The following is a 22,214-nucleotide window of genomic DNA, read 5'->3' as shown; positions in this document are numbered from 1 at the left end:
GCGCTCTCTCTCTCTCTCTCTCTCCCCCCCTTTCCCTTCCATTCTGTAACAGCAGCTACTGCTACAGCTTTATCTCTCTCTCTTTCTCTGTATATATTCATATATATATTATCTCTAGATATATATAAGCCAAACTGCCATACAGGTTGATTGTTGGGGCCTTCCTGTGTTTTATTTGTCCTCTCTCTCTCTTTCTCTCTTTCTCTCTTTCTCTTTTTCTCTCTCTCTTTCTCTCTTTCTTTCAGTGTTGAATGTGTAGCAGGCACTTGAGTTTATATGAGTATGTTGGCTTGAGGTCAAGGGAGAGGTAGGGAAGGGGGAAAGAAGGACAGAGCAACTATTTCTGAAAAGTGGCCACTGCTAGCCAAGGATGTCCAGGTAGATTGGTGTGGCTTTGCCCAGAGTGTGAAGTATCTTGTAGATTTCCTTGATGTTCAGTCGCTGCTGAGGTTCCCTCTGCCAGCAGCCCAACATGATGTCATAAACTTCCTTGGGGCAGACTCGAGGCCTCTCCAAGACGCGGCCTTGCGTGATGCACTCAATGACCTGCAATGCATAAGAGAGCAGGTGAATCACACACAAGTCCCAAACATCTCTTGTTGATGTTTTAAGTAAGCTGTGCAACTTCAGTAGTTCATTTCTGAACCTTCCCTGGTTGTTTTTAAATGTGGCTTGTGCCACAGGTTGATTGAATGATGTAGGAGAGGGGGCATAGCTTAGTATTGCACATCGTTTGCCCGCAGAAAAAGACAACAACATGGCTCTTAAGCGATACAATTTCTGCTTGTGATCATGGAGAGCTGTTGCCAGGCCATGCAAACAAAATTGAGCTAGATGGACTGATAGCAGTAGGGCAGCATCATTATTATTGCTTATTAATTAATGTTCTACTAACTCAGGGAGGGAAACGATGCCAGGTCCAGGGTCCGTTTCCATCTCTTGGATCATCCTCTCCCACCCGACCAGGTTGCAGTGTGCAGGGAGACACACAAAAATGGGGCACCCTGGGGTGGGTGGGTGGAATGATCAGAATTTTCTCAGGGCCACCACTCACAACAGAATGACCACAGGCATCCGTGGCCTGACTTTATTACCTTGCCTCTGTAGGCCTCAAACCTTCACACTCCTCTTCATTATTATCTCAAACTGCTATCCATTTGCTTAATTCCATAGAACTCAGCGGGAGCCATGAAGAACTATGCCATCTCTATCTGTACATTTAAAAGTCATGCTCTAAGAGGTGCCTACCCTGAGGGAAGCTCGGAGAATGACAACAAGGGAGAGTGCCTTTTCAGTGGAGGCTTCTCCTGGACAGCGATAGCTTGACCATGGTGGTACAGGCATTGGTAACCTCAAGATTGGATTACTGCAACGCGCTCTATGTGGGGCTGCCCTTGAAGCTGCTCCGGAAGCTGGAGTTAGTGCAGAATGCTGCAGCTCGGCTGTTGTCTGGAGCTGCCCCTTTCCAGCATGTAACTCCTCTGCTGAGGGAACTGCACTGGCTGCCTATTCGCTACCGGGCCAGGTTGAAGGTTATTGTACTTGTGTACAAAGCCCTAAACAACTTGGGACCAGGATACCTGAGAGAGTGCCTTCTCCCTTACCAACCTGCCCGTTCACTGAGGTCATCCGAGGGCCTGCTCCTGGTGGTTCCACCTAGATCCATCCTCTGATTGGAATCCACCAGGGGAAGAGCCTTCAGCGTGGTGGCACCCCTCCTGTGGAATTCCCTGCCTCTGGAGGTCAGACAGGCTCCAACCTTGTACTCCTTTCGGCGCCTCCTGAAAACATCTTTATTCCAAGAAGCCTTTCTTTAACATGCAGCCTTGGATTTCTGTTTTTGCTTCTTTTTAAATTTTGTTTTAACTGTTTTATTCTGTTTTTATTTTCATTTTACCTTGTACACCGCTCAGAAATTTTTCAATGGGGAGCGGTATATAAATATTCTAAACAAATAAATAAATAAATAAATGTGGATTGATCTCCCCAACGAGGCTCGCCTGATGCCAACATTGTTATCTTTTTGGCGCCAGGTCAATACTTTTCTCTTCTCCAAGGTATTTAACAGCATTTATCAGTATTTAACAGCATATGCTCAGTTTTTTAACTGACCCCAGAATAGTTGTTTTTAAATGGATATTGTCTGTTTTTGTTTGTATTTTAGGCTTTTTATGGTTTTAAATTTTGTATATTTCTTCTTAATGTTTACTTTTCTTAACTTTTGTAAATCACCCAGAGAGCTTCAGCTATGGGGCAGTATATAAATAATAATAATAATAATAATAATAATAATAATAATAAGAAGAAGAAGAAGAAGAAGAAGAAGAAGAAGAAGAAGAAGAAGAAGAAGAAGAAGAAGAAGACGATGACACGGGGAGAGTTTGGCAGAAATATTTGGAATGGACTGGATAAAATTATAGCAATTGCCTCATGGGCTATATTTGGTCCAAGGCCCACTGGTCCATGAAAATCTGAACACCTTATTTTGTCTTCCCCCACACACACACACAAAAGGGGGGAAAGGAAACTCCACACAACAGTAATGCTAGGAAACTTCCCCCTGTTTAGTCTCTCCAAGGTTAACTGGCCTCATCTAGAGAAACAGAAACAGCAAAAAGAAGACTTCCACTGAAATCAAGCTCACTTTCGGAAGGAAGCATAAAAGGAAAATAAGGAAGAATGAACACCCTAAACCTTGTGACCCATAGCTGTCAACACCTCACTCTAAACCCGCCTGCTGAAGCTAATGAGACAAACACAGAACGGTGGAGCTTTCTGAAGGCACTCCTTCAGAGTGATGCTGGGGAGAAATCATTCCCTTCACCCCCACCCTCCCTGGTTTGAATCCTGATTTGCACAGGAATAGGACGTCAAAGTGGGGAAGAGAGGAGAAGTGATTTGTCAGGCAGCTGTGATTACTGTTTGTCTGGAGCTCATGAGCAGCATCGCAGCAGTGTCCCCATGACCTGACACGTGCCGCTGATAAACGCAGATCTCAAACAGCACGCTGAAGGAAGCGAAACCCAGCCGGGGAAGTGAGGAGCAGAGTTTATCACTTATGAATAGTAATGGGCACCGCCACACAACCAAACAGAGAGTTATCGCGGTGGTGTTCGCATGTAAATATAGTGGAGGGTGGAAAGATTAAGAAGTGTTGCGGTTGCTAAGGGAGAGGAAAGGGCCGGGGATAAAAACGTGTCAGCAAACAAAACTGGTTTGCCACAAAACTAAGAGGGGCGGTGGAGGTAGCAAGAGTTGTTCGTAGAGCCATGGCCAATGTGATGGTTCCAGCCCTGCCATTGGATAAAATATACAAAGCTCCATCTTGCCAAGAAATGGAGCTCAGTGTGTGGAGTACTGCTAAGGAGTGACCATGCGTTGCCCATTCAATTGAGGCACACGGTTGACTCAGATATTGATTTCACCTTCAGTGAAATTGGACGTGAAGAGAGCATGCTGCCTCATAGCAGGAAAGACCATTGCTCCATCGAACGGAGTATTGTCTACACCAGCCAAATCGGCACTCTTCAAATCTCATCAACTCCAGCCAGCATTGGCCATATTGGATGGGGATAATGGGAAATATAGTAAAACACATATGGAGGGGGACAGGTTGGGCAATTTCTCTCCAGGATTTCAAGCATTGTCCCACCACCAGTCTCTAACACCTCTTGTATGCAAAACTCTACCAATGAGAGAGTGGTATTTATCTCTTAGTGTCTCTGGCTGTAGCTAGACCTAAGGTTTATCCCAGGATTGTCCTGGAGTCAAACCTGTTCATCTAAGTGCCACACAGGGCATCCAGCACTCAGGCAGGGATGAACCCGGGATGATCCTGGGATAAACAGGTCTAGCTACAGCCTAACTCTCCCTCTCCCTCTCCCTCTCCCTCTCCCTCTCCCTCTCTCTCTCTGTGTTTCAAGATCCTTCCAAATGGAAATGCCAGGACTTGAACCTGGGGCCATCTGCATGAAAGACATGCCAAGAGCTATAATCCCTCCACTCAATTCAAATTAATGTAAAATGTGTTCATAAGAATATCAACATTTTCCAGATTATTATTTATCCTCCGCACCTTAACAGCACCCAAGATGTATTGTGTTTCTACTGAAGTCAAACAAACCTATGTGTTGTGTTTCTTTACATTGGCTGTGTGTGTATTCATGCTATTTAACAGTGGCACCAAACCACATCGAGTGTATAGCTGTGTATGCATTAGGTACGGAAACATTATTAATCTTTCTCTATCTGCAACACACTTAATTGAAGGTTCTATGTCCAGAAAGCAGAAAGTACACATCTCTCTCTCTCTCTCTCTCTCTCTCTCTCTCTCTCTCTCTCTCTCTCTCTTAAAAAAGGCAAACTTTCTCAAAATCCATTAGACACACAGGAGGATAAATATGAACAAATTTCCCTGCACAAAGCTCAGCCAATTTTGCATCTCATTCTCATCCATTGCACCCCCTGCTAAGCTGTATTATAAACTTTACAAGATGTTTCTGCTGAGGCACCTGGATATAGCTCAATATTTCTCTCTTTGTAGTTTTAGATCATTTCTTAAAGTGGCTGCCCCCACTCCCCCCTTCAGTCCTGACTGGCAATATATTCTTAATGCTGAGACCTAGGGAATTTGTCATGGGTGGAATTGGAGGAGCTTCAGTTCTCTCCTTCTTCAAACAAGTTCTGCTGAAGTCCACAAATACACACACACACACACACACACACACACACACACACACACACACACACACTATTAGTCAGTTTCAGCCAAAAATATTCATAGTTTAGAGGTCAAAATTTCAGCTGGAATTTAGATGTTGGAACGTTTGCTCAGGAAGCCAGGAGATCCTAAAGTTCAATGAAAGGTCAGAAGAAGAAAGGAGAGGGGAAACAGTTTGTAATGCAGGTAGGGCTGGTGTCAGACTATTTTGCGCCCTAGGCAAGGAGAGCTACTTGCACCCCCCCCATTTTTTTTTCCACCTTCAATTCAGCTGTTCAAGACGAGTTTCTGAACTATTATATTTTCCTTTTATTTATTTTTTTTCTTAAAACAGCCAATTTGTATAAAACTGTGAGCTTTAAAGGGAAGTACTGCTGCACCCCTCTGAGGTCTGTGCCCTAGGCGGCTGCCTAGTTGGCCTAATGGTAGTGCCGGCCCTGAATGCAGGCAAACAAAACATAGTTTCCAGACATGAACAAGGTACAACCCAGTTCCCCAGATTGGTTGGGGTTGGAGGGAGAAGAAACTACTTTTAAGAGATAAGAGCCTAAGGCAAAAAGGCAGAGGGGGGGGGGGAGAGAGAGAGAAGCAAAAGGAAGATGAGAGAAAGATAGAAGGAAGGCCAAAGTCCTAGAGGCAGGAAAAAGGCAGAGGTGCTGAAAACTGGATAACTGATTGAGAGGGTGCTGGGTCTATGGTAGTAAGGAGCTGGATAAAATAGGGAGGCAGACTAGTTTGCTGGATGTGTTTATCTTTGGGTATTTTATTATACTGTTGCTCATATGATGTTCTCTCTGTGGATGTATGGGTGTGTGGGTGTCTATTCAGATTTTAAATCTTCTTTTCCTACTGATAGTTTTCTTCAGTAAAAACTAAGCCATGCTATTTGAAATTGTGTGGTCTCTCTTTTGTGTGCTATAGTGGTAGACTGGGAGTCTAGTCCCCACTTGGCCATGGAAGCCCACTGGGTGACTTTGGGCCAGTCACAGACCCTCAGCCCAACCTACCTCACAGGGTTGTTGTTGTGAGGATAAAAATGGAGTGGAGAAACGTTATGTATGCTGGCTTGGATTCCTTGGAGGAAAAAAAAAGGTGGGATATAAATGCAATAAATAAAATAAAATAAATACCCACTCCACATCTAACAGCCCACATCTAACAGTCCCCACGTCACCTCACCACACGTACACAACACTATTTAAAGTAGATACATGAGACCCAGTGAATGGTAAGAATGGTTTCCTTCCCATCACAAAACAGGACATTGGTGGTCAATGACATCTGTGGGGTCATGAGAAAGTTCATAGAAAGACCTTGCACACCCATTCTAATGAAAACATATAAGTTGTGGGTAGAATCTGCATTCATTAGGCTGCCATTGCACCCATTTTGAAACTCTGAGAAGTCTACAGGAATCAAGTGTACTTTTAATGTGTGAACCAGGTTTTAGTACTTAATTTAGCCACGGGGATGGGAGCCATATTAAATATTTTGGTGCTAGATGGAAGAAGTAATTCTGGGGCTTCAAATGCTATAGTTGCTGTGTACAGGGTCATGTTCCATTGGTGCTAGGACTGCTACCTTGTGCCCTAATGTTTGCTAACAACTCAACTTCTCCATATATATGTCTTGCACCTTTTGGTCTCTGCCTTTTACATCTTTTTATCTGGTAGCATGTGACTCTTCCTTCCTTTGCTGTTTCAGTACCCAAACATACGGTGTTCATGTTGCCTTCCTTTGCCACACCAGACTATTGCTTCTGCTTGTCCCTGTATGTTTAATACCTCCGTGTTTGACAGCTGGAACCAAGGCTGTTTCCCATATGTGAAGATCTCCCAAAGGATCACTCCAAAGCTCCAGACGTCACTCTCTGTTGTGAATTTCCGGTACATGATGCTCTCAGGAGGCATCCAACGGATGGGTAGCATGGTGTGTCCTCCCACCTGCATAAAGGAGAACAAGGCACAAGAAAACAGTGGTTAGCAGATGTGTAAGAGGATCTACGATGGCCAAGGGGCACAGGAAATTGGGTCTCAAGTCTCGCTTTAGCCCAAAGCTCAATTGGGTGGTTTTTCAGCTTGCACAAACAGCAGATCATACATTTAAAAGGTTCCTGGATTGTAGCTCTGCTAACTTTAAATTGAGCCAATGGGGGTGCCTAGAGAACTATGAAGTGTGTAAAATCCTTTCTGTCCGTGTTTCACAGATTGTCAAACACCTTTCGTTCCATCATCTGCCCACCTATGGAACCAATTTTTAAAATTTTATTTTCTGTATTTGCACACCTGCAAAAATGCACAAAGTCTGCCCAAATGTGCAAATTCCTGCCAAATGCACATTTTCACAGTTTAGTCTATGGGGAAATGCACATTTTTTGCTCTTTTTCTTAAAAAAAAAATACTTTTTGCATATCTTTTCTAAGTCAAAATTTGTGCAAAATGCTCAAAAGTTGGAAAAATGGTCCACAAGGCCGTGAAATCTTCATGACCGGGGGAAATCCAGTCCTCTGTAGAATCCACAGATCAGATACATAAAAATTTAAACTGTTTTGGTTCAGTTCCAGATTTTGCTAACATTCCAAGGGATGTCACATGGTTGAATGCGCTCTCGCTCTCTCTCTCTGTGCACACACACACACACACACACACACACACTTTTCCAGATATAAGGATCAGATGGTGTATGTGGGGGAAAGAGATGAACCTATGAGAATGCAAATGTAAGTTGAACTCTATTTTCTACACGGAACTGCTTCCAGGGTGGGAACTGTATCATCTTTGATGCAAGTTTTAGGGGATGATTCCATACATGGGTGGGAGGGTGCTGTTGCACCATGTCCTGCTTGTTCATCCCTGGCCGATGGCTTGTTGGCCACTGTGTGAATGGAGTGTTGGACTAGATAGACCCTTGGTCTGATCCAGCATGGCAGTTCTCATGTTCTTAAGAGGTGTCATGCTGGATCAGACCAAAGGTCCATCTAGTCCAGCAATCTGTTCACACAGGGACCAACCAGGTGTCAGCCAGGAACCAACAAAGCGGGACACAGTGCAAAAGCACCCTCCCGCCCATGTTCCCCCACAACTGGTGCATATAGGCTTACTGTCTCTGATACTGGAGGAAGCACATAGCCATCAGGGCTAGTAGCCATTGATAGCCTTCACCTCCAAGAATGTATATACTATACTAATAGCACAGTCATTCTCCAAGTACTTTTCCTTAGATAGACAAATTGTACAAGACAAAGGCATCAGCAGACTCAAGGAAACCACAAGGTTTGCAAAAGTACCACCACCACCACCACCCAAAACAGTTTGGGGGCATCTGCAGGGTGGGCAACCAAAGCAGCTCATTGAAGACTGGACGTGCTCTATGGATATGGATGCTGACTGAATGCTGGGAGGGAAATGGAAAATGGAGAAGTGAAATGTAATGGAGAAACCTAGAAAAGGATGTGGCTGGCTGGTTGCCATTCTGAATAGGAACATCACAACATTTTTATCTCTTCTTCTTCTTCTTCTTCTTCTTCTTCTTCTTCTTCTTCTTCTAACAGTGACATAAATGTACATTGATGTATAGGCAAAAAAAGATGGGTCCCAATCTAAGGAGATTAAATCTTTTAACTAATAAAGGTCTACTATTTCTACACGAACTTGTGCATTAGAGCATAATCAGAAGTAGGGATACAGCACCATGTACATTGATGGTGCTATATAAATAATAATAATAATAATAATAATAATAATAATAATAATAATAATAATATGTGACAAATCCATTCCATCACATTTGGGGCCACAGGGGAGGGATTCTCCCATCCACATCACCCAGAAATAGGAATGGATCACATGCAACTTGTATCCAGAAATATCGGTGTTTCCATACCTGCAAGGTGCTTCATGGAACAAGCAGAAACAAATCCAGGGGGAAAATTCACTTTTGAAAAGTGTGCAAAGATAAATAAGTATGCTTTAAAAAGAAGTAAAAACATGTTGCAATCATTGGGTGTTTTACTCCCCAAAATTGCACACAATGAAAAAAAAAAAAGTGCACAAAAATGTTCATTTTTTTTTTTAAAAAAAAAGGAAAGCAAAAGCAAAACAAAACCCATAACAGATTTTTCCGATACAAAACATACAAATAAAAAGCGTCAGCATGGGACAGTGGGAAAAGAGGGGACCCCATGGAACTGGACTTGATTGATCTGCCCTTCACAAATCACAAGCCTTGTCTGAGTGCCACACCATTGTAGATTAGGTATGTGGCAAATGGGAAAAGAACCTTACCTGTTTGGGCACCGTGTGGTTGGAATTCTCTGTTCAGGACTGCCCACACAATGGCCATCTTAAGTGACGATGGTAAGTTTTTTATTCCCCCATAGTTTTACTGATTAGTACACTGAAGCTGCAAGGGCAAAATCAACTCCCCTTCTCCCAAGTTCATCAAAGGCAAGTTTAGAAAAGCTCACCCATGTGAATCCAAGATTTTTTTTCCGCAGCTACAAGGTCTAGAAACCTGAGCATTTTTCTAATATAGAAGCTCAGATTTTCAGAAACGTAAATATCATATTCTGGGCTCTTTATATGTTTCCACGAGGCCTTGGCACACATACAGCCTGACGAAGAAAGAAAATATCTGAAAGTCTTTTGGATTTCCTGTTTTAAATTATATACTTTTGAGCACAAGCCACTTTTCCTAATGTGGCTATTTTAGAGCTCAGTGGGTTCATTTGCGTTCCGTTTTGTTTTGGCTTGGTCTTTTTAGAAAATCTACAAAATGCCATCAACCCACTTGAAGCCATGGGGCGCGCACACAAGCAACTTGAAGCTGCAGTCTTTTGAAGATGGGTTGGCCCTTACGGACCACCGTACATGGTGATAGGAGTGTAAAAAGAGAGATGAAAGACTTGTTGTGCTTCTGAAGCACTGATGTTTGCATGGCTCTCAAAACATCTGCATTGAGGTTCCATGGTCCCAGGTGATTGAAGGAGAGGAAGAGCATTTTGAGCGGGGGCCGTTTCCTCCTTTCCTTTAGTTTATTTCTGTGCACCACGTGGATGTATAAAATAGGGTGACAATATGAAAAGGAGGACAGGGCTCCTGTTTCTTTAACAGTTGCATAGAAAAGGGAATTTCAGCAGGTGTCATTTGCATATATGGAGAACCTGGTGAAATGTCCTCTTCATCACAACAGTTAAAGCTGCAGGAGCTATACTAGAGTGACCAGCTTTAAAAGAGGGCAGGGCACCTGCAGCTTTAACTGTTGTGATAAAGAAGAAATTTGACCAGGTTCCCCATATATACAAATGACACCTGCTGAAGTTTCCTTTTCAATACAACTGTTAAAGATACAGGAACCCTGTCCTCCTTTTCATATGGTCATAAAAGCAGAGGAAAACAGACTCATTCCATGTGTGCTAACAGAGAAGTGTCTAGGAATGAGGCTGAGTAACTGCTGTGGAATCACAAGGAAGCATCTAAGGTAGCATGGGCTGACCAAAGGAGGTTCATGTCATGACTTCCTCTATTTCCTGGCCAAGAGAAAGAGCATCTGTTTGTCATTTCTTCATCAGGGTTAAGCTGCGGTTGTAGAACTGCTCTGATGAAGTTCTGAGCATTAAACTGAGCTTTACAGTGAACTGATATATAGACTAATTAAGATCACTGATCTATCAGTTGCTATAGACTAAGTGACAATGAAGAAGGGGAATGTCTGACTAAACAGAAAGAAACTGAAACACTAACAGCTGTGCAATACCAAACTGAGCTACAAACTCTGAGTTGCACTCCTAAGCTACAGTATACAATTAATACGACTTAGAAAGTGATTTATATAATGTGCCTTTTAAAGGAAAAGGAGATACACACTGAATATTGAATGCATTTAGCACTTTGGCTGATTAATTTCATAAGAGAACTTGAACAATATTATGTAATCAACATGTTCAGTGCGCAATGCTTTAGCGCATCACTTTTCTGTATAGGCATGGGTCACTGTTAATGTCACAGATTCTTTTTTGTTTTTGTTTTACAGAAGAAACAATAAACACATCAAAATCATTTGAAATGGAATTTAACATTTTGGGCGTCGTCAGACTGGGGGGGGGGGGAATCACATTTCCCTACTCTCTCTATGGCCTTGTGCTGATGCCCCACAATAGTGACAATTTCTTTACATGGGGAAAGAAAGAGGAAGCAGCATCAACCACATGGCCCATTCAGTCGGCGTTTTTATTGCACTGTTTTTCCTGCACGTAGCAGTAAATGCCGGCACGTTTCGCTTTAAAAAAACAAGTCAGATTTACTGGGGTCTATTTTGTTGTGGAAAAAAGGCCAGAAGGAGCGGGAGTTGCACGAGAGGCAGACGTCATTTTCAAAAGGATGCACAAAAACTGAGTGGCCAGTAATGAGAGTGTGATAAAAAAATGCTCATCTGATGAGGTCTTTAAGTAATAAAAGCCATAGGAAGGTGACCTTAATTGTGGGGAGAATCAACACATGGAGAGGGAAGCAGAATTGTACCGCATTGATCAAGTCATCTGCACAGTTTCAAGAAAAGGAGACCAACATGCTTGCTACGTGTAAATGTGAAGACTTCATTGAGGAGCCCGAAGTCCTAGAAGGGTGGGTGGGTGGATAAGTGGAATTCCAGCCCACTCTTTCCCACGTTGGCTGGTATCCCATTCACCGGGCTTCAGAAGTATATAGCACACATTGTCTTTTCTGGTTGGTAAATTAGAAACAGTTTCAAGTGAGAACTGCACTGGAATGCATGCTAGTAATCAAGGTGCAATTCATTATATGCAACTAATTAATCAAGATTATGAGATATCTCCTGGAAGGTATTTGAAATAGCATTAAGAAACCTAGACATGGGTAAGGACCATAGCAAGTATGGATGGAAGCCAATTACCCCATTGGTAATATGGATTAGATATTAACCGATACAGAAGTAAGTCAGAGACATCCACCAAATGAAACTAGCAAGAGATATTTTGGTGGATTGCATGGCTTTAGAGAGTTGGGAATGAATGCTCTCTATGGAACAACTGGATTCAAAGTAGACAATGCAGAATTTCAGAATTACAATTTTTATATGACTTTTCTGTAATTCACTCTGCCCCAAATACAGAAAGAAAGAAAAAAAATGAAAAGAAAATTTAATTTAAACTTTTTTATCAGATAAATTAAGGGACTGTAAGTTCTAATACAAAATGCCATTCTGCCGTGCCCGGCATATCCTGGGCACGGGGAGGCCATTGTGGATGGGCGCGGAACAAGGTGATGTGCTGGCATGTGATTGGACACTTTTCCCGCCTTTGGAGGGAGGCGGGACAAAGCCTATTTAAAGGCTAGCACCCGTCCCTTCTTCCCCTTCGAAAAGTGGCTCTCTCCCTCACTCACTGTATGCAGTGTGGGCTTCGCTGGTTGCCTGTTCAAGGGACCAAGTAGGGATTTTTTGTTCGTAATCTGAATTGGTTATGAGTTTTTTTGCCTACTTCATATTGCAAAAAACAGGCTAGGGAGTAATAAATAGATTAATTTATTTGTATTCGGTCACATTTATAGCAGGTAGGAAGGCATCTATGGATGGATAGGGTCGGTAAGCATTCCATGGCACCATGGGGTGCTGGGTAATGCCTGAGGCTCAGCAGTTCCAAGCCCTGCGGTCCATCCGCTGAGATATGGGTTACCCTTGAGGCCAACCTTTCTCACCCACTCAGAGCTGGGTGGCATGAGGAGGGGTGACACTGGAAAGCCTACCACCCCAAAAGGGGAGCCAGGGGGTGGTGACAAAAAGCCACTGCCACCAGGGCTCGGAATGTCTCACCCTACTATACGACGGCTTCTGTCGTGCAAGAAAGATGCCCGAGTAGGTTTCTCCTCTGCATATACACCAAAATAAACGTTGGCCCTGTTTAAAACCCATATACTTGTGTCACCTCTTTATTTCCGCACTACACCTTCCCGCAATGGTATTTTTCCATTGCAATTAATTGTTAGATAGAACAGTGGGGTGGGGGAAAACCCTAGAATATTGGGATTCTGGAATGTGGGGGAGGGGAAATGTTTCATTAACTGATAACTGACGAGCAGAGGACTCTTGATATTCCAGAAAATAATAATCACATTAGAGCTCTTACATATTAACTACAGAGAAGACATTCAGTATTGGGGGAAAATAAATGTCAGTATATCAACTCAGTGGATTTCAGAACAATCCTAAATTACCGAAGGGAGTAAAGTAGTGAAGCATCTGCCACTTCCAAACCCTGCTAGCTCACACCAGACAGGGTAATCAGTGGGGGGAATCTTTGCCTCCTCTTCCTCCTTGTAGGTTTCTAGTTCCTTATTTTTAAACTATCCCTCCTGTTGATTTCATTGGGTGAGAAACTAATTACATCACATCTAGGATAGGATAGGTGAGAGGTCAAATCCTAAGGCTACCTCCACCTCCAGAACATCTTGATTCAGGGCCCACCACCAGAGGAACACACCACTTGCATTAGAACTACATACATGGAGCTTTTCATGGGTGTAGCAGAGACCATTTAGGGATACCCCCTCCCACTGATGGAGCACTTCTGTGCCAGCAGAGGGTTTTGTCTCTCTAGGGTTTAGCATGTTTCTGCTATGAGCTACCTCCAGTATCAGAGGAAGTAAGCCTGTATTCACCAGTTGCTGGGGAATATGGGCAGGAAGTGCTGTTGCACTTGTGTCTTGCTTGTGAGTTTCTGGTGAACAGTTGGTTGGCCACTGTGTGATCAGAGTGCTGGACTAGAGGGACCCTTGGTCTGATCCAGCATGGCTCTTCTTATGTTCTTATGAGTAAATAGGAAACTATTTCCCCTTCTTTTAATAATTCTTTTTTTATTCCTCATTTTATTTCAGTGTTATACAACTGGGTTGGAATACTGTCGATAATCACATGCAGTTAATCGATCAATGCAAATAGGTTGAATGTTTGTTTGCTTTTAATAGAATGAAATACTTATGAAAGCATGTAAGGAAAAAACCTGAATATCCTTTTTGTTCAGGAGAATTATATCACACACATATTGGAAAATAGCAGATGGGGTCATTTTCATGAAAAGCAATGTCTTTTATTTAAAGAACCTCAGTTTAGGGGTTAATTATATCTTTGAATAAAACAGATCAATAGTGTTATAAAAGGGGGGGTACGTCAAAGAAGGAACCGTGAATGGAATAAACTCACACACATACATTCAATACTGCATGAAATATTATTATATTTTTAGAGCCTTGAATACATTCTAATAGATCTTGCAGCAAGGGAAATTATTTCAGGAGGTGATGTGAATGTGTTCATAGATAATATGTTAGATTGAGCTGGAAGAAATAGAAAATCACAAAGAAACATCTCACCATGTTATTTAAGAAAGGAATGTGATATTCTCAACTTCTATACATATGGAGATACCAGCATTTAGAAGCGGAGAAATTATTATACATTTTCCTCCAATGCAAGGAATACTTATTCCAGAGAAACTTCAAAAACAGCACAAGGCAAGTCATTCTGGAATGGTATTTAGAACTTCTGAGAGTGCAATCTTGTATACGTCTATTGAAAAGTAAATCCTATTGATTTAAGTGGGGCTTAGTCCCATTTAAGAGCCTAGTGTGGCGCAGAGCGGTAAAGCAGCAGTTTCTGCAGCTGAAACTCTCCCCACGGCCTGAGTTTGATCCCAGCGGAAGCTGGTTTCAGGCAGTTGGCTTGGGTCGACTCAGCCTTCCATCCTCCCAAGGTCGGTAAAATGAGTACCCAGTTAGCTGGGGGAAAGGTAATCATGGCCGGGGAAGGCAACGGCAAACCACCCCGCTATAAGGCCTGCCAAGAAAACGTCAGTGAAAGCTGCTGTCCCTCCAAGAGTCAGTAATGACTCAGTGCTTGCACAAGAGGTTCCTTTCCTTTCCTTCCTAGTCCCATTTTAGTTCATATAGATGTGCAGCCTAACCCTTTTTAAAATAAAAATAGATAATACAAATACAAGTCTATCGAAATTTCACATATGCTAAGCAAAAATGTTGCAAATTTAAGTAGTAAGATTTACAACACACTCCTATGCATGTCTACTCAGGTGTAAGTCCCATAGGAATCAATGGATTTTATTCCCAGGTAAGTGGTTATAGGATTGTAGCCTCACATACAGTGTTGTGCTATGCAGATCTCAATATAATTCACATGAATTTGCTGCTATCCAATGTGAAAACATTCACATGGAGAACATTTAAATTAAACAATGCATTATTAAAGAAAAAGAATGAATCTGGAACATAATCCTTTTATGATATTAATATAATGCCGGAAAGTTAACAAATTGGGAAATGAGTAAGGAGTATTCCAGAAGTTATTCAGGTATTCAGTAGCGTATCTGAACAGGGAAGGTTATGAAGAGAGAGTATATTTGAAAAACAGCATAAAGCAAGCTGCTTTGGAACAATACTGCAAATACTAAATCTAATAGAAAAGAAATTGGATAACATAGACCCTTATGAAGTATATAGCAATATGATATACTAGAAGCAAAACTATTTTGAGCCAGGTGACAGGCTAGGGAAATTATTACTCTATAAAGGGGAAAAGAAGCCCAGGAAGTATGTAACTCCGTCAGTTAGAAAAGCTGATATAACAATAGCTAAGAACAAAGAAGCCATACATGAATGTGTTAGATAATATGAAAACAGGGATGTGGAATTTGACAACACTCAAGTTCATCAAAGGTTCCCCAAGTTTCACTTGATGCTTGTTCAAACTCATGTTCACATCATATTGTGAACATTCCTTCCCCCCAGCTCATAAACATTCATGCAGATTTTCTCCAATGTATGCCTCAATTATGAAGCTGATTGGTGGGAAATTTGGGACAGATAAAAGCAAGGGCTTCTTCACACAGCACATAGTTGAACTATGGAACACGCTACCACAAGTCGTGGTGATGGGCACCAATTTGGATGGATTTAAAAGGGGTTGGATGAATAAATTCCTTGAGAAGAAGAATATCAATGGCTATTAGTCCTGAGGCTATCTGCTACCTCCAGGATCAAAGGCCTACATACACCAGTTGCTGGGGAACATAGGTGTGTGGGGGGTGCTATTGCACTGTATTCTGCTTGTGAGTCCCTGATCGACACCTGCTCTGGTCCAACATAGCTCTTTTTATTAGGGATGTGCTCCGCTTCTAATCGGACCGGAGAAGCAGTAGCGGAGAGGGGGGCTTCGCCTGCTCTTAAGGCGGAGGCGAAGAGGATTGGGGGGCCGGCGGAGCGTGGCGAAGAGGATCGAGGTGAAGGCGGATCCTTCGCTTCGATCCGGAGCTCCGCCGGAAAGGTAAGTGGGGTTTACCGGGCCCTGCCCTCCTCTCCCTTACCTGCCTCCGTCCGCGGTCCGTCAGCGTCTCCAATTGAGCCCGTGGTTCCAGCAGGAAGTCTGGGCCGCACTTGCGGCCCAGACTTCCTGGTGGAACCGCGGGCTCAATTGAAGATGGCGACGGACCGCGGACGGAGGCAGGTAAGGCCCCCTCCCCCTTGGTCCCTTACCAGGCTCTGCCGCCGTCGCCGCATGGGCAGCGATGGCGGCAGGGCCCGGTAACCCCCCCTATGGGGGGGACCGGAGCTCCGATCCGGATCCGGAGCTCCGAGCGGAGCGGAGTGGGCACAGGTGGAGTGGGCCGATCCGAAGCAGGCCGATCCGAAAATGGCGGATCTTAAAGTGAAGCGGAGTGGGGGGTCCGTGCACACCCCTACTTTTTATGTTCTTAACTGTGTGCATTTTTTAAATGTAACTTTGATTGAATCATGTTTGTGTGCAATTTATAAAATATAAAATACTATGAGACAGATCCAACCCTTTTTCACAAAAAAGTGAGATATATGTGCGATCATCCATGGAAGGAAAGATGAGATGTTCTTCTATCGTAATCATGTGTGTTCTTGAATAGGGGTCACATTGACAAAACTTTTACTCTATGTATCCACCATCAATGTAAAAGAATAGAATGCAGATCTATCAAAGCCATCAATATAAAGTCCTTATGTGCTGATGATAATGCTTTCTTATGTATCTGGGCAGACATAACTATCTCTGTAAAAGCATTACAGGAGCTTACAAGAATTTAGGATACCGCATCCAGTTATAAGCTTAACTGAGAAAAAGAAAATAAAGTAATGGCATTTAACAAAAAGAGAGATGGGACATGAAAAAGCTCACCCCAGACAGGAATGAAAGACTTGCATAGTGTTTCAGATTCTGCACAATATTCTTCACAAAACCAGAGAGCTGCCATATTAATAGCTTCCTTGATGAATTAAGTATTTGGCAATTAAGTACAGAAGATATTTATTGATTTTATTTTATGTAGTTAAATATTTATAAGCAGCCTTTCTGGACCGATAAAAACTATTTCCAGAGTCAGAGTGATAAAGCATCAGTAAAATGCAGAACTCAAGGATTTGGCCATTATGCAAATAAATACATAAATAATGGCACAAATGATAAAGCCAGTTAAGAGAACAGTCCTGCAGTGCCGAGACAGTGCCCAGACGCAGGACAACCTCTCCAAGGCCTGAGTCAGAGTTCAGAACTCAGAGGGATTTTCTTGGTGTAGATTAGCACTCTTTCAGGGGCCCAGTCTACACCAAGCAGGATATATTATGCTATGAAAGTGGTATGAAAGTGGTATATAAAAGGCAGGAGCCACACGAAGCAGGATATTGCACTATGAAAGTGGTATCTGGTCTGTGTCAATGGGCCTCAACAGTTGGCAGTGCACTTCGATACTGCCATAAAGCAGCAGTGTGGCTCCTGCCTTTTATATGCTTAGGGTAGATTGTTGGCACTCAATATGAGTTGAATGTTAGGTGAATTGTGGGATAGCTCCCATGAAGCAAGATAAATCCTCTTGTCCTGACTGCAATGCATTTGGAGCACTGGAGGATTCTTTCAAAAACGGTATAATCCAGCGGTCCCCAACCTTTTTGGCACCAGGGACCGGTTTTGTGGAAGACAATTTTTCCACGGACTGGGGGGGGGTGTTTGAGGGGATGGTTTTGGGAAGCCACGCCTACCCACCCACCCACTCCAGCATCCTGGCTTCGCTTCGGCTGGGTGGGCGCCCAGATGAAGTGAAGCCAGAACGCTGGGGCGGATGGGCGGCTTCAGAACAGCGTGCCTGGAAGTCTCTCTGCTCCACGCCCAGGTACGCTGGGGTGTGGGTGGGTGGGTGAAAGCAGCTCACCTGTACGGCCCAGTTTGTAATAGGCCATGGATCAGTACAGGTCTGTGGCCCGGGGGTTGGGGACCCCTGGTATAATCCAATGAGCACAAATTTCCTCGCCTGCATGAGGCACCTGGAGTCACCCAGAGAAAATGTGTGTTGCCAAAGGCGCTGGAAGAAAACAATGTGGAGTTAAACAAGCCTCAATATGAAAACAGCCTTTGTTTTCTCCCTCTCTTGTAGAGCCACTTTACATTCCACGTCCTTGGCTCCAGAGAGAATCATTATGTATTTCTGTACATGGAAGCAGCACTAGTCAATCAATCAATCTGGAGTTTGCGGAGAGAGCGAGGGGCTGCAGGTTCTTGCAGAGACAAGGATGGAAGCAAGCAAGGAGTGGGGACCTGAATGCAAAATGATTTGGAAAGGATTCTCCATTTTGAACGGCACGTGCCATACGAAACATCTTTTGCTGGAATTAAAAGACCTTTCAGTTGGTTGCCAGGACAGACACCAGCATATGGACTGGTCAGGCAAATGCTGGGATCAGAGGTTCCGGCAGACCACCAACGCATCTCCCAGCACTGCACAGAACCACTGGGAGGTATACTGGGAGATACAGAACATAGGGTGACCATATTTGGGAAACCAAAAAAGAGGACACCTAATGTGTGTGTGGGGAAGCAGCTTTCTGAGTCCTGCAGAAAGTACGTTATTCTCCCGCCACCTTAAAGAACCCGATTGGAGTGGAGGAGGGGAAAGGATTTCATTCTGCACCACCACCATCCACTCCAATTGGGGCCTTTTCTATAATGTCCACAAATGACCCACTTTCCCCTTTAAGACCTCAATTGGAGCTTGGGGTGGGGGAATGATGTGCCTCAAGAAAGCATGTCATTCCCTCCTACCATGCTAATGGCAGCCTTAAAGGGGAAGGTGTGTCATTCCAGGACATTATTGAAAATTATAGAAAATCCCCCCTGAAACCATGGAAAGAACAAAAACCAGGACAAATCCGGGGAAATCCTGACAGTTGGTCACCCTACAGAACCACTGGGAGAAGCAGAAACAGCCACGGCTATGGGCCCAACCTCTTCCTTCTCTCCAAAGCCTCGGGGCCCCAGCCCTGTTCCGTGGGTGTGTCAGGCATGTGGCCCAGAGTTATTGAAGAAGGGAGAAGATGATATTGACAGCACTGTGCCCAACTAGGCCAGCAAGTAATGGAGAAAGAAAGTGATTCCTCCTGTGCTACACTCAGCAGGTGCTAATAGCAGGAGGAGAACAGAGTAGTGCAGGCCTCTTCCATCACCACTAGCCACCAATGCCTAGTAAGCCCACAATGGGAGAGAGACAGAAGCCCACCGGGTGTAGTGGCAAAAAGACTATTAAGTTCAAGAACATCAGTTTGACTGGGCTCCCCTCTAACTAGAACCCATTCCTGTTTGAGGCACAATGAAAAGTTTCATTCTTAAAAGTTTTTTTTTAACCTATAGAGCTCTAAATGGTCTAGGATCATGATATCTGAAGGACCTTCTCTTTCTGTACATCTGCTCATTTGTTTCAATCATCATCAAAGGCCCAAATCCAGATACCCTTGGCTTTGGAGATCAGGGAGGTGGTGACCAGGGACAGTACCTTCTCTCTGGTGACATCTTTACTGTGCAGCACCCTCCCTGGAAATATTCACTGGGCACCCATTTTTGCTTGCCTGATGGACCATGGGGAAATTCTTCTCCAAAGCCTTTGCTGAGTGATATCATGATCTATTTGTTCCTTTAACCTGCATCGTGTGTTATTCTATTATTAATTGCATTCAGATTTTTTTTTAACCTACTTTGAGTCATGACCCCACCTTGAAGGTCTTGTGTCAGGATGCATGCAGTACAAATAATTAAGCAATGCCTTCCCATGCCGCCTGTTTCCTGTGGAGTCAATAGATGCAGTACTAGCCTCTGGCCATCTGTAGTGGTGTTGCTGCACCCCAGCAGAAATTGTAACAGAAGGTCTTCCCTTGCACAAATTATGGCAAAGGTGCTTAGAGGAAAGACCTTGGGGTTCATTCATCCAAACACCAGTTCAAAGATGCATCACAAGCTGTAAGGAATAGCTTTTATTTAGCCCTTGTTTTTCTTTAACAACTTGGCATTATTATGCGCAAAGTTATGTACCAAACTAATTTCGTTTTAGTCATCAGACATATGCACATTATTAGCTTTGACATAACTTGCAAAATATTAAAAAATACCTATTGAAGAATTCATCCATATCTTCCACCAGGTACAATCTTTGACTAATTTTCTGTGAGCATGTTAGATCACATCCCCCCTCATTTCCCCATGCATAGGTACATCTCCTCTCCCCACTCCTGCTCCTGCTTCCGTCCTTGCCCCATGTTTGAGATTTGTAATACTTCCTTCAGGCAGAGTGTTTAGTTTACGATGTTTAAATGTGATCATACTAATATTCTTTTCATTAACATATTCAGTGGTATCAAGCAAAATCTCTCTCTCTCTCTCTCTCTCTCTCTCTCTCTCTCTCTCTCTCTCTCTCTCTCTCACACACACACACACACACACACACACACACACACACACACACACCTACCTCTGTTGGTGTATGAGTTGGTTATGAATTGTATTTTGTCTTCATGCACAATGTTAGTGAAAAGTGGTTCAACAACCAAGGCTGCCAGGTTGGGTCCTTCTGAGAGTTACTGGATGTTTTCTAGGTCAGTAGTGTGATGCAGGCAACTGGTTGTGAGCACAAATGATAGAATCATAGAATTGTAGAGTTGGAAGGGGCCTCTAAGGCCATCGAGTCCAACCCCCCTGCTCAGTGAAGGAATCCACCTTAAAGCATACCTGACAGATATGTCAGGTATGTTGGGCTGGGAGTCAGGAGATCCGGGTTCTAGTCCCCACTCGGCCATGGAAACCCACTGGGTGACTTTGAGCCAGCCACAGACTCTCAGCCCAACCTACCTCACTGGGTTGTTGTTGTGAGCATAAAACAGAGAGGAGGAGGATAAGGTACATCACCTTGGGTTCCTTGGAGGAAAAAAGGCAGGATATAAATGCAATAGTAAACAATAAAATAAAAATAAAATGGGACTAAAGGAATCCCTTGTTCTTTCCTAGAAATACATTTTTAAAAAACCACACAACCCAACGCTAAGACTAAGGGACAGATTTACTCTTTGGAAGTTTTGTTTCCCTTTTTAAAAGAAAACTCAAGGTTCATTTATCACTGTGCTTGCTTTATGACTGGCAATTCTTGAATTAAGCAGTGTTAATTTTCAAAAGGGGAACCTGTCCCCTCCCCCCTCAACCCCTACTTCCTTCCCCTTGCTTCTGCTCTGTCAGGTTTGTTTTTATCCCACGGTTTTGAGCAATCCTAATGAGCCATTAAGAAGCTGCCAATTACCTATGCAAATGAAGAGGTACAGACTGGCAGGGGTTGTTGCTGGAAGTAAAAGTCTGTTACCTCAAAAGAGGCTGAGATAAATCACTTCAGCTCAGCAAGACGCCTACACCCAAGGGCCCGCTCTTACATGCACTGTTTAGAAATGCCAGCAATAACATGGAGGGTGGTTTATGTGTTCTTCATGCTATTAGCAAAAGGGGAAGGGGAAAAAAGGATAGACTTCTAGCTTCATTTGAAAGGTTTCTTGAGAGTTCTTTGAGCTTGAACACCTGTTGAGATGGACCACTCTAAACAGCCTATGAAATTACATTAAAATGTCGGCCATTTCTTCAGTTTCCCATTCAGGGTTCAATAGATCTGCCTTCTAAATTTTTTCTGAGGCAAAATCCAAAACAAATCCAGAGGTCCCTCGACAGGTGAAACAGGTCTTGCCCAGACTGAGGGAAGTAAGTCAGCCTGGGAGTCTTTATAGCTATGAGATTGGTCCTCATGCATCACCTGACTTTCCAGGCCAAGGTGATTATGGGTTGCCCTGGCCTGAATGGAAAGGCCTGCAATTCTGTCTTCCAACCAAAAACACAAGTAGAACAGGGAGCCTGTCAGTGACTGATCCACAGGACACTTGGTTGGAACCCAATGGTCCCAGACAGCTTCTTGAAAATGGCTTCATGCAAACATGCCCTGTGAATCAATCTAAGCAAGCCATGCCTGTCTGCACCCCACAAGAACACATCAAACCAACCCACACTGAATAGTTGGTATGTTTGCATTTCAACAGTCTTCTGAAATGATGTCTGAAATACACGTCTGTCTGTCGGTCTGCCTTCTCTTGCTAATCTA

The 22,214-nt window shown here is 43.4% G+C and overlaps 1 protein-coding gene across 1 annotated transcript in view; it reads right to left on the bottom strand.

Moving 5' to 3' along the window:
- Positions 1-257: 257 nt before the first annotated feature.
- The window catches only part of NTRK3 (neurotrophic receptor tyrosine kinase 3), a 464,240-nt gene continuing 442,283 nt past the window's right edge, over positions 258-22,214 (bottom strand). Inside the window, exons 17-18 of the mRNA XM_063142789.1 lie at positions 6,505-6,663; positions 258-546 (exon numbers count right to left, since the gene is read on the bottom strand). Of these exons, the coding sequence (XP_062998859.1) occupies positions 361-546; positions 6,505-6,663 (345 nt within the window). The 3' untranslated portion in view covers positions 258-360. The remainder of the gene's footprint in view (positions 547-6,504; positions 6,664-22,214) is intronic.

The sequence above is a fragment of the Elgaria multicarinata genome, chromosome 16 (genome assembly GCF_023053635.1).
Source record: "Elgaria multicarinata webbii isolate HBS135686 ecotype San Diego chromosome 16, rElgMul1.1.pri, whole genome shotgun sequence".
In the NCBI taxonomy this organism is placed as follows: Eukaryota; Metazoa; Chordata; class Lepidosauria; order Squamata; family Anguidae; genus Elgaria; species Elgaria multicarinata.
This window is presented reverse-complemented; position numbering and strand designations above follow the sequence as displayed.